Source organism: Vulpes vulpes, chromosome 11 (genome assembly GCF_048418805.1).
Source record: "Vulpes vulpes isolate BD-2025 chromosome 11, VulVul3, whole genome shotgun sequence".
In the NCBI taxonomy this organism is placed as follows: domain Eukaryota; kingdom Metazoa; phylum Chordata; class Mammalia; order Carnivora; family Canidae; genus Vulpes; species Vulpes vulpes.
Window position 1 is genome coordinate 15,946,140 of NC_132790.1, and position 15,811 is coordinate 15,961,950.

A 15,811-nucleotide genomic window follows, 5' to 3' on the forward strand; every position below is an offset into this window, starting at 1 on the left:
GTAACCTCAATAATATTTTAAGGTATATATATTTCTTGTTATTTTGTGGCATAGACAATCATATGCTACATTTTTTAATATATATATAACAAATATATATATATATATATATATATATATATATATATATATATATATAACAAACACTAGTTCTGAGCCCTTGGTTCTGTTTTATTCTGATCAGTACTACACCATTTTAATTACTGCTGCCTTATAATACATTCTAGTATGCTGTGAGGCTGCTTTTCTCTCACTGCTTTTCTTTTTCAGAATATTCATTATGTTCTAGATATAAAGACTCAGCACAAAATAATGGAAAGAGCAACTGGACACAATCAGGAGATTTGAGTTTATGTCCCAGTCCAGGAACCAATTGGCAGAGTCTTTAAATATGTTCCTTCAACCTCTGTTCCCTCTTGGACTAGCTGACCTCAGAAGGCTCTTAAATCTAAGATTCAAGGATTACAGGTCTTTTCTAGTTTGCTTCTTACCTACCTATTTCTTTAAGTGAAATTTATACCATTTTATACAACATTTTAATTACAATTGCTTTAAAGCTACACACTGGTTCCAGAAGAACTGTCCTAGTGCTTTTTGTTTTATAATTTATAGACTTTTAAAATACTTACTGTGAAAACATTTAGTTCTCGTTTGGAGACATGATTTGTCCCTCTATTAATCTAGGTTTTCCTTTCTTTATCCTCCAAAAAGATTTGAAGTTCTTTGTACAGGTCTGTCACATTTCTTATTGGGGCACTTTCTATTTGATTTATATTTTGCCTATTTATGAAGAAGACTCTTAATTTCATTAGATTTTCCTAGCTAATAACTAGTGGCATAGATGAATGCTGCTTGGTGTTATACTTGTTTCTTATATATTAACAAATGGTACAAGGATTACTACAGTGACTAATTAGCACAATTACTATAACTAGAGTGATTACTGAATGCCAAGAACTGGACTAAAGATTTGATAATATTTCACTTAATGCTCATACAACCCTACAAGGCTGGTCTTACTGTACCCATTTTACAAATGAGGAAATTGAGGCCTGGGAAGGTTAAATTCACATGGTTATTAATTGCTGAAGCCAGGATCAGAACCCAGATGTGACCATAGCCAGAGGCTCTTGACCACTGTGCATAATGCCTTTTTCAAATCCACAATGTTATTTTTATTTTATTGAATTCAGTGTTAGTCTTGGTTGTGTGTTTGTGCATGTGTGCGTGTACTTGTTTTGTGTATCCGTCTGTTTTCTACTTTGGCAACATTCTCTAATATGCTAATGGTGACAAGGAGAACACTTGCCTTGTTTCTAGCTGTTTTAGTGGTTTTTTTTAAATTTTTATTTATTTATGATAGTCACACAGAGAGAGAGAGAGAGAGGCAGAGACACAGGCAGACGGAGAAGCAGGCTCCATGCACTGGGAGCCTGACATGGGATTCGATCCCGGATCTCCAGGATTGCGCCCTGGGCCAAAGGCAGGCGCTAAACCGCTGTGCCACCCAGGGATCCCTGATGTTTTAGGGTTTTTCTTTAAGAGACCATGTTGCAGCTCATTCTTAAATAGATGTATTATTTTATTATTTATCTTACTAAGTAGAAAAAGATATATGTAATAAAATATAAAAATATATAAAATAAGTAGTATATTATTTTATATTTTTATTATTTTAAGGAAATATTCTTGTCTTTAAAGTTTCAAGATTTATGTTGAATTTTATCAATTTGCTTTGGGTATTTTCCATATTTAGAAATATTTTCCATATTTAGAAATAAACCCTTGTGGTCCTGGAATAAAATTCATTTGTTGTATTTTCTTTCACATGTACTACCAAATTTTCTCTAAAAGTATTTCTTTTAAAGTATTCTGCAATCTTATGCATTAGTTAAGATAAAATCTAAATTGTTATGACAAAGAGGCCCCAAAGTATAATCTATGGGGTACAGAAGATTGTCTCAGCCTCAAGTAAAGATTCTTTTTTTTTTTTTTTTAAAGATTTTATTTATTTGACAGAGGGAGAAAGAGCAAAAGTAGGGGGAGTGAAAAAAAAAAGTAGGGGGAGTGGCAGGGAGAGGGAGAAACAGGCTCCCCACTAAGGAAGGAGCTCAATTCTAGGCTCAATCTCATGACCCGGGAATCATGACCTGAGCCAAAGGCAGATGCTTAACCAACTGAGCCACCCAGGTGCCCCTCAATTAATGATTCTAAGGCAAGCTATCAGGTTCACAGGTGTCTCTGCTCTACGTAATTGTTCAGTGATCTTAGTTTCATCTCTGCATTTCAATATATTCTCCTAGATGCATCTTTATAGGGATATATTAAGTTTCGCCATGAGCTAATATCTTAGAAGTGGAACTGCCTGATCAGAAGCATTTATATTTAAATACATAAACACACTACCAAATTAACCAATTTAGATATCCACTATGTACCTTCCCTCCCAGTTTTCTCTCATTTCTAGCATCTGGGTGGTTAAGAGCTTAAATTCAACACTTATTGGCTGCATAGCCGTGGGCAAGTTTCTTAGTCTCTAGATGGCTCAGTTTGCTCATCTATAAAATGGGTATAATAATAGTACTTTAGTACTTACTTCAGTGGGCTGATATAATGCTTTTGTGATACTGGTCTTTATTCCAGCAGAAACTTGGCATACATTTTAATTCCTATAATCAAGGTTATGGAACTCTATTGTGTCAGCTAAGTGGGATATTGTCCTGTGTGCTCCACAGTGTAGGTAGGATGGTGCTGGAGAGGTGGTGAACAGCAACAAGTGTTTGATTTACATCTGCAGAGTTGGGACTTCCTTTTCCTATATTCTGAAAGCCTCCGTCAAAGAGTCTCATCCCCTTTCCTATCCAGAATGAAAGACTTTGGGAGCCCTCCCTGAAAGCTAGAGAGGCTAGCTCTTTTTTCGAGCTCTAAATACAACAGGGTATATGAGCTCATAGGGAAAACTCAAGTCTCTTATGATGATTGTTGGTTGGTCCTTTGGGAGATGGGGAAGATCCTTATCAGAACATTCTGGAATCTTAAGAACTTTGGCTCTCCTTCAGTTTCGGAGGATTGGGAGGTTCTTTCCTGCTACATTTGGTCTTTCCAACAATCTAACAAGTTCTCTTCACAGACCATTTGTAGGATGTTTCGATCCTAATCATTTGCAGGTCACTTCAAGGCAAAGAGATGTGAGGCTGACTGTGGGCTAGTTCCCAGGCTGCATGCTGGGAATGCAGAGGTGAAAAAGACTCAGGCTCTGCCATCAAGAAGAGGGCCTTGTCTTAGCTGTCATTATTAGTCCCTTCAGCTACCTGAACAACCTCTTATCCCATCTGTTGCCACTCTTGACCTCCCCACCCAGCTCAATCCATTGTTCATACTGAGCCAGAAGAATTTCTGAAATGCAGATCTGGTTCAGCATCTTCAGGGGCCTTCATTCTGCCCTTAAGATGAGCACTAGTATCCTTAATAGGATCTACATGGCCCTGTGTAATTAGCCCTGCTCCCCTTGCCTGCATCTTCAAGGGCCACTCTCCTCACTCAGTATCTTGGCCTTCCTTCAGCACAGGCTGTCCCCTCTACCAGGAATGTTCTTCCTCTCATCCTCTTTGCCTAATGAATTCTCATTTGGTCTTAGGCTTCTGCTCAAATGTCACTTTTCTAGGGAACACGTTTCCAGCATCCCCAGATCCTTCTCTCATAAAATCTACCATAGTATGAAATATAAAAACATTATATGTTTCTCTAATTAATCTCTGTCCCATGAGGTAACAAGCTTTCAGAGGACAGTGACCTGTTTTGCTTAGTATTATATCCCTAGCTCCATGCCTGTTGCCTGGATCATAGTAAGCACTCAATAAATACTGAATAAGGGATGCCTGGGTGGCTCAGCAGTTGGGTGTCTGCCTTTGGCCCAGGACATGATCGTGGAGTTCCGGGATTGAGTTCTTGAGTTCTGCATCAGGCTCCCTGCGAGGAAGGGGAGGTCTCTGCCTGTGTCTCTGCCTCTGTGTGTCTCTCATGAATAAATAAAAATTTTTTTAAAGTAAAATAAAAAATAAATACTGAATAAATGAATGAGCTCACCTTCATCTTCTAGGAAAGGAAACACAAGGATAGACAAAATCACTGCAATACATTGTGTTAAGACTTTACAACACAAAGTACCTAGGAACAATGAGGAAGAAGCAGCCAGCTCAGTAGAGGTGAGTGAATCAGGGCAGGATTCTGGCCAGGAAAAGCAGCTTTGAGCTGAGGAAAAGAAGGGCATCCCAGGCAGAGGGAACAGCAGAAGCAAAGGTACACATGCATCTTCTAGTTCTTGGCATCTTCCAGGAGCAGAAGGAATCCCATGTGAACCAAGTGTCGGTCATGTGTCCTAACAAGATAGGCAGCAAGTGTGAAGTATTCATAGGGATCCAGGAAAGTGAAGGCTTTGAGGGACAATTAATGGGTTTGAACGTCATTCAAGACCCCTTGGAAAGCCAGAGAAACTTGAAGATAAGAAAGCATCAGGTTCAAAGCTGAGTGTGGAATAATTCTTCTCAATAGATAATGAAAGCTGGCCTGAAATGGGAGAGGCTGGAGGCAGGGAGACTGGTAAAAGTGTATGGAGACAGCATGGTGAGAAGTGATAAGACTGTAGATTGGGATGGACAGTAGGGGACATGGGAGGGACAAGTTTGAGAACTATTTGGAGGTCAGCTTGGCAGGACTTGGTAAAGAGAGACCAGAAAGACCACCATGTGTGTGTCTGCATGTCCAAGGATGTGATGGTGTCATTAATGAGGATGGGGAGCACAGGAACAAGAGCTCACTTGAGGAGGAAGACAGCAAGTTTGGGTTTGGATGTGGTAAATGACCATGAAGAGCAGTTTGAATGCTACAGTCTGACATACCTAGTTTTGTATCCAGGCTCTACCACTAATTAGCTAGGACACTGGGAAAATCTAACTTATCTGAACCTAAGTTTCCTACTTTGCAGTTTCCCCAGAAAATGAGCATAGCAATATTTATCTTGCAAGGCTATTGTAAGGAATGAATAAGAAACTACATCTAATGCAAGCTGATGCTTGATAACGGTGGCTGTTGAGATTGTTTTTATCATCTCGATCTAAGTGACAATGTCTAGAAAGTAGTTGGATATCTGGACATGGAAATTGAGAGAAGTGTGGGCAGTCTGAGCTCAGAACCCCCAGATCTCAAACAGGGAAAAGTGCTCCCTGAGAAGATCAATCTGAGAAAAGTTTATCCCCAACCAGTAGTTTTGGTCTTTGGGGAGTCATCCTGTGTCTCAGAGCATCTTTAATCAGAAGCCCTAGAAGTTATTTTTGTAAGTTCTGGAGATTGCCAGAAACAAATGCTTTCATTGGAATGAGCTAATACAGGCAGATATTTTTAAAATAATTCTACTGTTAAAATACCTCAAGCACATTATCAAAATATTCAACTAATAGTGAAAACTACAAAGAAAGTAAAAATAGTTTATACCAAATACCCTCTTCCCCACAAATACAAAAGGAAGAAGGAGGGAGATTATGCTAGATTGCTAGATGTACTTTTTTTAGACAAAAAGTATGAAAATTTACTTAAACTTGAATTAAAGCAGAGTGAAACTGCAGGAATTGCTGAATTTTGGCAATTTCTTCCTCTAGAAAAGAGATTAGTTTTTAAAAGTTTAAAATATACATTATAAAATGCATTAAGAGTTTGGAGTCATTGAGGTACTTTTTTATATTTTTCAAATTTGGATTATTGACTTCCTAATGGAAAAGATGAAAACAATACCATTTCTTCTCCACTTTCCTATTTCTTCCTATCCTTCCATCTCCAAATACACAAATGGTAATTCTTTTTATACTGTCAAAGCTGTAACATTTACATTTCATTCTGTAACCATAATTTCCATAGTTGGTTAGCCTTAAACTTACATATAAAAGGATTTAATGCTCACCATCAGTCCCTTTACGATGGCTCACCATTCCCAAGTTTATGATTTTGATTTATGCCTTGTTTAGCTAGATTTTATTATCCAAAAGTTTTCTTAGAAGGGCTCAGAGGTGCTGTTTCCTGAATTCTAGTATGTTTTAAAATGTTATCTTTGTTCTTGGAGGACAGCTTGGATAGTTTTAAATTCTAGATAATCCTTTTCCTTAGAATTTGGTAGATGCTACACTGTATTTAATGTTGTAGAGAAGTCTGAGACCAGCTGATTTCCAGCACCCCTCAGTCTCTACCTCTCCCTGTAGATGAGGGTAGTTGGAGAAGCACTTCTTTAACCATATATATGGATATATATGGGTTTTCCCTAACATGGTATACTCTTCCAATCTGCAAGTTCAGCTCTTCCCTCAATTGAGGAAAATTCTTTTATATCTTTGAATATGTTCTTTGTTCCTTTGGTTCACTAGTTCAGAGACACTACAATCTGTAAATTCCTCACCAATATCTCAACTACAGTTCCCTTATTTAATCTCTAAATACTTTAGTCTTTCTTTCTTTATATTCCTTGAGCTCATCTCGATCTCCCCCACCCTCTAATTCAGTTTGAGACTGTATCTGTTTCATTTCTTCATATTTCCAACATTTTGGTTAGTTCAATACTTTTATAATTTTTTGCATAGTTATTTTTTAGTCTTCCATTTATTTCCTTAAATCGCAATCTTCTTTCATCTTTGTGTGATCTTCTCATCTCACCTCTGATTTCCTTTTTTCAGGTTTTAATTTCTCCTTGAGTCAAAGCATTTGTGGTATACATTTTTCAGAAAAAATGCATTTTTGATGTGTTTTTTAAATCTATGCTTTCATTCTAACATCTGTCTCCTTCCTACATGTCTCCTTTTTTCTTTCTTTTTTTGACTATAGTATTTGTGCCTAGTTGCCATGCCATTGTTTTCATTTTATTTCATTTTTTTAAACATACGATCTTTTTTTTTTAAGATTTTATTTATTTCTTCATGAGAGATACAGAGAAAGGCAGAGACACAGGCAGAGGGAGAAGCAAGCTCCCTGCAGGGAGCCCGATGTGGGACTCAGAGATAATGCCCTGAGCCAAAGGCAGATGCTCAACTGCTGAGCCACTCAGGCGTCCCTTTTATTTCATTTTGATATGAATATTTTCACCTGGATTTTCTCTTTTCCTAGATATATTGTGTAGGTCAATTTTCATTGACTTCTTCCTACCTTATCTGAGATCTCTGTCCTCCCTGTGGTGCTTAACTGAAGACTGGGTATTTTGTGTCTGCTTTATTACTGTTTGGGTGGAGTGGAAGAGGGGAAGTTTAGATGGACTTGTGGGTAGTGGTGTTTGTGGGATTAGTTTCTGCTCTTTTCCTATAACTTTGTTCATAGTCTAACACATGAGTTTATCACACCACAGTGTGGGCATATCTTATTCTTTTGAGTGAGTAATAGAGGATTATGGATTATTTCCCCAGTTCAGGGTAGAATTGTAGAGACAATCTGCCCAGGTGTTTATTTTACAGACTTGACCCAACTATTCCTGGCAGCCACTCTCACTCCCCTGCCAGATAGAGGAAGGAAAAAATAGACAAAATCTAAGGAGTTTGGCTACTATGCTATTTTTTAGAAGTGGTGGTCAGGGGTAGGGGCAGCTTCAACTGGGGCTTTCCATGTGCCTCCTGTCCTTACTTTATTGGATGGGTTTGTTTTATTTATTTTCTCTTTTGTTTTAATTTCTGGTAAATCCCTCCATATTGTTTGAGATAATCAGCTCTGGTAGAATGCTGTGCAATCATTCTCCTTTCCTCTTCCCTCCTACACAGTAAGAAAAGCAAATAGCAGCACAGGCAGTTTTTTGTCTTGTTGGAGTATTGTTGTAGTGGCATGGAGATCCTTCCTTTCTGAAGAAACCTTCTGAATCTCCTCTGGATGCTGCTTGCTCACCCCCTCAGTCTACTTCCCTTTTCATTCTGTGGTATTATACTCTTATCAGAATTCTTACTCTTACATCTTCCTCTCAGTAATGATTCTTTGAGGGGAGAAGAAAGGGCTATCAAGGGTGGGAGCTCTACATTTATTCCTGGAAAGTTCTGTCTTTCTCTAACCATTATTTTTTTTAAAGATTTATTTATGATATAGACAGAGAGAGAGAGAGAAAGAGGCAGAGACACAGGAGGAGGGAGAAGCAGCCTCCATGCCGGAAGCCCGATGTGGGACTCGATCCTGGGACTCCAGGATCGTGCCGTGGACCAAAGGCAGGCACTAAGCTGCTGAGCCACCCAGGGATCCCCTCTAACCATTATTTTTAAAGATGATTGCCTTTTCTTATACTTGAGAGTTGCTGGTATATTTATGGTCGGTTTAACATTTTTTTGTAGTTGTTGAGTTCAGGAGGAAGACAGCTGGTTCTAGGAGCCACAAGTTCTAGGATCACACTCTTCAGACAGCCATCTTATCAGGGCTAGAAGGCCTACCTAGTTACTTTTTTGGTGGGGCAGGAGAGGCTCAACCTAAGCAACTTCCCTAGGCAAAATCCCCTAGTATGGCTTTTACTTGATTTTTAGATCTTGTATGGTCCAATCAATAATATAGATTTCTCAGGAGTCCACTGCTTGATTATCTCTCTGCTGGGTACAGTGTAGATACATAAAGGTATAGTGAGGCGAGAGGTACCACAAGGTTCACATCATCTGTCAAATGGAAATGTTGGAGAGCAGTAAGTGCCAAGACAGAACCCAAGAGATGACAAGTAGCTAAGAGAACATCTAGTCCAATCTTATATCCAAAGAAGGATCACTGACTACCGCATTTCCAACAGATGGCCCTCCAGACATTGCTGGGATACCTTGAGTACTGGAAAACTCCTGAACACTGTTCTGTTATTGGAAAGCTCAAAATATTTAAATATCCTTTATCTTGAGACAAAATATAACTCCTCTCTGCATGGTCTCCTTTTGGAGAAACTTCTATTTCACATGACTCCCAATCTTAGCTCCACTTAGATGGCTACCACAAATATGCCTATAGTCCTGATATCTGGCCTGGACTACAATTCTGGAAAATGATTGAGCCAGTTGGAAATCTGCTCATGAGAGATGGTATAACATGGATAAGTCCCACATGCAAATGGAAAGTAATCATTATATGGGATGAAGATACCTGATTTGGCTCAAGTAAAAGAGACTTGAGGCTTTTAATCCTAAACGTACTATAAGCCCATAGTAAGGTGCAGTGAGTCTATACTGCATGAATAACAAATGTCAATGCCAGGGACATTTGCCAGTGTCTTCCTGAGCTTGTTAAAGCATATCTGGGCCTCTGGGATAGCAACAACCGGAATGCATGCAGGCAGAGGATGATATCTAGAGGTCATGGGCCATAGTGGGTTGCAATGAGCAGTTGGGAAAACAAGGGTAAAGCCTGGAGAAGGGAAGCTTTAGAGAGGTACAAGAGCTGTCTTCAAACAAGAGAAAAATTTATGGGAAAGAGAATACTTGGTTTGTTCTTTCTACTTTCAGAGCACAGACCCAGGATAGTTTTATGAGGTAACAAAAGACTGTTCATTGGTTCTTTTGGCTAGGAGGCATCTATTTCTGAGATCTATAAAAGATCTAATGACCTTAGCTTTACCCTGGAAAAACCCTGTTTCTATTTCTATCTATGGGGATATGGAACCAGATTTCTAGGTAGGACACTGGTGATTGAACCATTCAATCCACTGGAGGAAGAATAATGGGAAAACAGGCCTCTTGAGAAGCCTGCCAAAGAGAGGGGACTGTTCCAAATATTATAGCTAAAGAGCAACCAGCTTTCAGTTGCCAGAAACAAACCTTGAACTCCAGACACAAGAGCCTGCTTGGTACTGTGGAGAGCAATGGGGAGAACTAGAATTTAAAGAAGATGGAATTGGGGCAGTCCCAGTGGCGCAGCGGTTTAGCACCGCCTGCAGCCCAGGGTGTGATCCTGGAGACCCCGGATCGAGTCCCACGTCAGGCTCCCTGCATGGAGCCTGCTTCTCCCTCTGCCTGTGTCTCTGCCTCTCTCTCTGTGTGTCTCTCATGAATAAATAAATAAAGTCTATAAATAAATAAATAAATAAATACATACATACATACATAAATAAATAAGACGGAATTGGTTTGAAGTCTGACTGCCAGTTACTAGTTTTGTAACTTTAAGTAAGTTATTAACCTTGCTGAGTCTTGGCTTATCTACCTATAAAATGAGATGATTAAGGTCTAGCACATCGGATCATTGTGAGGATAAAATAACAATTATAAAGCCGATCACGTGTAATTAGGTTCTTATAAACTGAAGCAAGGTGTCAACAGTGCTACTGTGATTTCAGACATTCTATAAGTTCAGCATTCTGGTTTTTTCAGGGCTTCCTTCTGAAGTCTCTTCAGCTATTGAGGAAGAAGACTCAAAGAGTGGCTTGGATGTCATGCCTAATATTTCTGACATGCTGCTGCGCAAACTGCGGGTCCACAGGTCTCTTCCTGGAAGGTAAAATCAGGGCATGGGTTGCATAAGACACTGTATTGGGGGGGCCCTGTACTAGATTCTAGGTAGGACGTAGTGGACCAGCCTTGATTTTTGAGCCTAGAAAGGTCAAAGTCTAATGGTCCAGATAGGGCAAATGCATCCAAAATAAAAAGAGTAATAAAGAGCCACATACGGTGATCCTACCTCAAAGAGCAGGTGGGTTTCACAGGTGGGCATGAGGTATCACCAGAGGCTCATGGCAGCAGAGAGTGGTGGACTTTGGCCCAGGAGAAATGGTTTCAGTCCAAGATCTATCATTTACCCATAACTGAGAGATTCTAGGTCTGATACCTGCATAAATAGAGATGTAGAACATTTGGAACCACACGAAGGATTGCTTAGAAAATCTACCAGGCTCTTCCACCCAAAGGAAGAAAATGACTTCACCTGCCAAATGTCAGCTTCCTCACCTATACAACAGGAGTATAAGTGCTGTCATTGGTAGGATGCTGCCCTAGCTAAAAAAGAGTATGGTAGCAGGGACTTAAGACCATGTCAGCACATGACAGACCCTTGATAACTGTATTGAAAAGTGAATAGTGGGCAGCCCAGGTGGCTCAGCAGTTTAGCACCGCCTTTGGCCCAGGGTGTGATCCTGGAGACCTGGGATCGAGTCCTGCGTCGGGCTCCCTGCATGGAGCCTGCTTCTCCCTCTGCCTGTGTCTGTGCCTCTCTCTCTCTCTCTCTCTCTCTCTGTGTGTGTGTGTGTGTGTGTGTGTCTCATGAATAAGTAAATAAAATCTTTTTTTAAAAAAGTGAAAAGTTTGGAGTATAAAGGAGAAAAGGGAGGAAGCTACTAAGCAATAGGAATTGGGTGGGTGTCTGCAATTGAGGCATCCTGCCAAGCCCAAGTAACCTGGAGACTAAATTATTGGGGGCTTGGGAAAGGCCATTAGGGAGAGCAATCAGACAGAACTCCCTGATTTGTGGGTAAATATGAAAGGAAAACAAGTTTTGCCCAGGGGATGTGATGTGTTCAGAATGCACACTATAATCACCTAAAACACAGAGTCATCAGGACAATATTCAGCAACTAAGCCAGCATTAGGAAAAGTGCCAGAAACAAGTCAGAAGCAGGCTGCATCCACAGCTGGAGGAGGGTGTGGGTGGGGCCAGTTCATCTCAGGGAAGGCAGAGAGGGGCTGTCCAGAGGCAGGAAACCAAAGGAAAAGCACTACAGCACACTGAGAGCATGTTTACATGCTGTGTCTTTTGGTGTTTGTAACAACCCAGTGAGGCAGAAATGGAAGATTTTATCTTCAGTGAGGGAAGAGGCAAAGCAACACGCTAACAAGTGACAGAGTCAGGAATTGAATTCAAGGTGGGCTGATTTCAGACCCAATGGCTTTCTATCTATACCAGAGAGGCCTGTCACAAGTACCAGAAGAATCACTGGTACCCTTTTGTCTGTAAGGGAAAAAGCTGGTGAATAGTGTGATTGGCTCCTTTTTTCTCAGTAAAGGTGAAGATAATTAGTATCATTGGAGCTCACCTCCAGCTAATTAAATTCTCTCAGCTTCCCCAGGGTAGGGAAACTGAGCTGTTCTATCTTCTTTGAGTAAGTTAATAGCCACTAGCTACCAACCATGAGGCTGGACTGAGTCTGCATGGGCCTACATGGTCAAGGGAGAAGATCAGCTTCTGAACATGTGGTCCAGGCTCTCAGAATGAGGTCAGTAGCTTTCATGCATTGTGTCAATTGCCATACTGCCCAAACTCCCTGCTTCAACCACCAAACCAGGCTCTCTGCTCCTGGCCTTGGGTAAAGGCTGTTTGCAGCTTAGGCCCTCGGCTGGACCAAGAACTCCCTACCCTTGGTTTGGGGCTTGGGATAGATAGGCAAACAGTTGCCCAGCAGAAGGAAGCCAGAGCTTCAAGATTCCTTCCCCTAGAAAAAGTGTGGAGAAATTACATTTGAGTTTTAATATGGGGTTGGTTTCATGATCTATATGGGCTATGTGAATTGGGACTGGACCATATCACGAAGGAGCTCATGGAGTCAACAAGTAGAATGAATTCAGTAGAAAACCCAGGTCTGGAACCCAAATTAGGGACATAGTCAGTGGTTGATTAACAAGAGTGTAGAGGACATGCCACTGAGTCAAACACCAATTGGAGCAATAAACAGGCATTAATCAATAAGTAGTTACTGAGTGCCTCTTATGTACCAGACATTAGAATGGAGAACAAGCAGACACAGTCTTTTTTCTTATGGCACCTACGTTCTAGGTGGAGAGACAAATATTATTCAAGTAACTAAATGAACAATTTCAGATAGCAAAACTGCTAAGACCAAAGGATAGGCACATATAAAGAATGACACAGGAATGGAACATTGGTAGATGGTCAAGGAAGGCCTCTGTGATAAAGTAGTAATTAATATGAGACATGCAAATCACAAAATGAAGCCATTCATGCAAAGATTTTGGTGAAGACATTTCCAGGCAAAAAGCACAGTAATTTCAACAAATGGTGCTAGGATGATTCAATGCAGAAGAGTAAAGTTGGAATAACTTTAACCTCACACAATACACAAGAGAAAAAAACATGATGAAGACATTTCCAGGCAAAAAGCACAGTAATTTCAGCAAATGGTGCTAGGATGATTCAATGCAAAAGAGTAAAGTTGGAATAACTTTAACCTCACACAATACACAAGAGAAAAAAAATGATGTAATAAACGTCTTAGTATCAATGTCAAAAAAAAAATACACAAGAGAAAAAAACAGATGAATAGTATTTCATCAAAGTTAAAAACTTTTTGCAGGGACACCTGCTCAGTGGTTGAGCATCTGCCTTCGGCTCAGGGTATGATCCTGGAGTCCCCGGATCGAGTCCCACATTGGGCTCCCTGCATGGAGCCTGCTTCTCCCTCTGCCTATGTCTCAGTCTCTCTCTCTCTCTCTTTCTGTCTCTCTCTCTCTCTCTTCTCTGTGTCTCTCATAAATAAATAAAATCTTTTTAAAAATAAAATAAAAATAAAAATTTTTATGATGCAAGCAATACCATTAAGAAAAAAATCAAGAAAGATATCAACCATCACTCATCAAACCCACAGAATGTGACAAAATATTTGCAAATCATGTATTTGATGAGTGATTTGTTTCCAGAATATACAAAGAACTCTCTAACTCAATGAAAATATAACTAATTTGTTTTAAATGGTAAAGTAGACATTTATTCAAAGAATATATATGAGGGGTCAATAAACACTGGAAGGATGTTCAATGTCATTATTATTTAGGAAATTGCAAATCAAAATGTTTATGAGATATCATTTCACATCTACTATAATGACTACAATAAAAAAGGTAGACAATAACTAAATATTGGTGAGGATGTGAAGAAAACAGAGTCTTTGGTAAAGTAGTGTAGCTTTGGAATAACAGTTTGTCAGTTCTTCAAAAAGTTAATATGGAGGGGATCCCTGGTTGTTTCAGTGGTTTAGTGCCTGCCTTCAGTCCAGGGCATGATCCTGAAGTCCCGGGGTCAAGTCCCACATCAGGTTCCCAGCATGGAGCCTGCTTCTCCCTCTGCCTGTGTCTCTGCCTCTCTCTCTGTGTATCTCTCATGAATGAATAAATAAAATCTTTCTTATAAAGTTAAATATGGAGTTACTATATGGTCCAGCAATTCCACTCATGGGTATATAACAGAGAGAAATGAAAATATGTGTCTACCCAAAAACTTATACATAAATGTTCAATAACAGCATTTTTCATAATAGCCAGAAAGTGGAAATAACCCAAATGTCCAGTGAATGGATAAATAAAATATATATCCACACAATGGAATATTATTCAGCCATAAAAATGAAGTATTAATATATTCTACTACATGGATGAACCTGAAAATATTATGCTAAGTGAAAGAAGCCAGTCACAAAAAGCCACATGTTGTATGATTCCATTTATATGAAATTTCCAGAATAGGGACATCCATAGAGTGAGAAAGTAGATTAGTGATTGCCTAGTGCTGGGAATGGGGGCTGGGGGAGTTGGAGAGTTGATTACTAATGGGTACAGGGTTTTTTGGGGGGATGATGAAAAGTTCCAAAATTGACTATAGTGATTGATGGTTGTATAATTCTGTGAATATATTAAAAATTACTGTATTACAAGTTGTAAAGGGATACATTTTATGGTATGTGTATTATATTCCAAATAAAGCTATTACAAAAGAGTGGGGGCGGGGAGGAAAGAATAGTAAATGCAAAGTCCCTGGGGCCACAGTGAAATGTGTCTGAGGAACAGAATGGCCAATGGGAGTAGAGAATGGGAAAAGGAAAGTCTGGTAGGGGCTGGTTCACAGAAGACCTTGATTTTAGTCTAAAGGTCTATTTATGGGGGTTTAAATTCTGAGGCAGGCATTGCCATCCCAAAGTCTCATTTGTACACCACAAGCTGGGCTTCCTTCTTTTTTGGAGGCTCATGGCTCTGCCCCCTGGCTCTCTCTACCAGTTCATAAGATAGAGCTCTCTGCATCAGGAACTGGCCATGTTATGTGGCTTTTTAAAACTTAAATCACACCTCAAGTCCTCAGGGCTTTGCACATTTTAAAAAATTGTGTTCTATGGCAAAAAAGCAGAAAATGAAATTATCAAAATAGTAGGCTTTGTTATAATGAATGTATATTTCACATACTAACCAAATAAAGCCAAGAGTCAAAGGCAAGCTCAACGAGTTTTGATAAATTTTTTTAAGCAATATGTGTTCTATATGACAGTCAAGATTATGTTGGCTGACCCAACAGAGGAAAAGGCTTGAGGGGTGGGGTTGTAACAAGCATTGTAAGCATCAAACATCTTTTCAGTTGTTTGTTCCATGCTCTGTACTCTGCTGACTTGATGGCCATGGGGTCTTGTTGCCTCATCCTCACAGGAAGGCTCTCACAGTCCTTTGTCAGGGGTGAGAATCAGTCCCTTGCAGAGATAACTGACCCCTACCTTTGCTCTTGGGGTCCCTCCACACCCGTCAAAGGGAGGAAGCTGTGTTTCCTGAGAATCTTATCGATGGCATGCTCTGTTGCCAAGTCCTGTGACGCTGGTAGGACCCCTCCCAGTCCTCCCACCCCAGTACAGGAAAGGGCCCGTGCATTATTTACATTGTCTGGGTTTCAGAACAGGACTAGCTTTAGTCACCAGCAAGAGCAGCAGCAGCAGAGTGAGTGTGCAGAAAAAAAGACTGTTAACTGTGGGAACCACACATGAAGAGGAATCCCTCGGAATGACCTCTGTTCTGGGTGGGACTTTCTGGCCTGGTCTCTAATTCTAACCATCAGAGGAGGATCTCACTGTGGAAGAACT

At 40.0% G+C, this 15,811-nt stretch overlaps 2 protein-coding genes across 16 annotated transcripts in view; one reads left to right on the forward strand and one right to left on the reverse strand.

Moving 5' to 3' along the window:
* Positions 1-15,811, forward strand: part of IRAG1 (inositol 1,4,5-triphosphate receptor associated 1) — a 125,302-nt gene that overhangs the window by 75,833 nt on the left and 33,658 nt on the right. For all 15 annotated transcript variants that reach the window (XR_011995337.1, XR_011995338.1, XM_072727278.1 and 12 more), the window contains one exon: positions 10,344-10,467. Coding sequence is in view for 13 of the 15 variants with exons in the window: in XM_072727278.1 (XP_072583379.1) it covers positions 10,344-10,467 (124 nt within the window). In the remaining 2 variants the exon portion in view is untranslated. The remainder of the gene's footprint in view (positions 1-10,343; positions 10,468-15,811) is intronic.
* The window catches only part of LOC112927072 (uncharacterized), a 118,818-nt gene that overhangs the window by 22,664 nt on the left and 80,343 nt on the right, over positions 1-15,811 (reverse strand). The gene's annotated exons all lie outside the window — the stretch shown is intronic.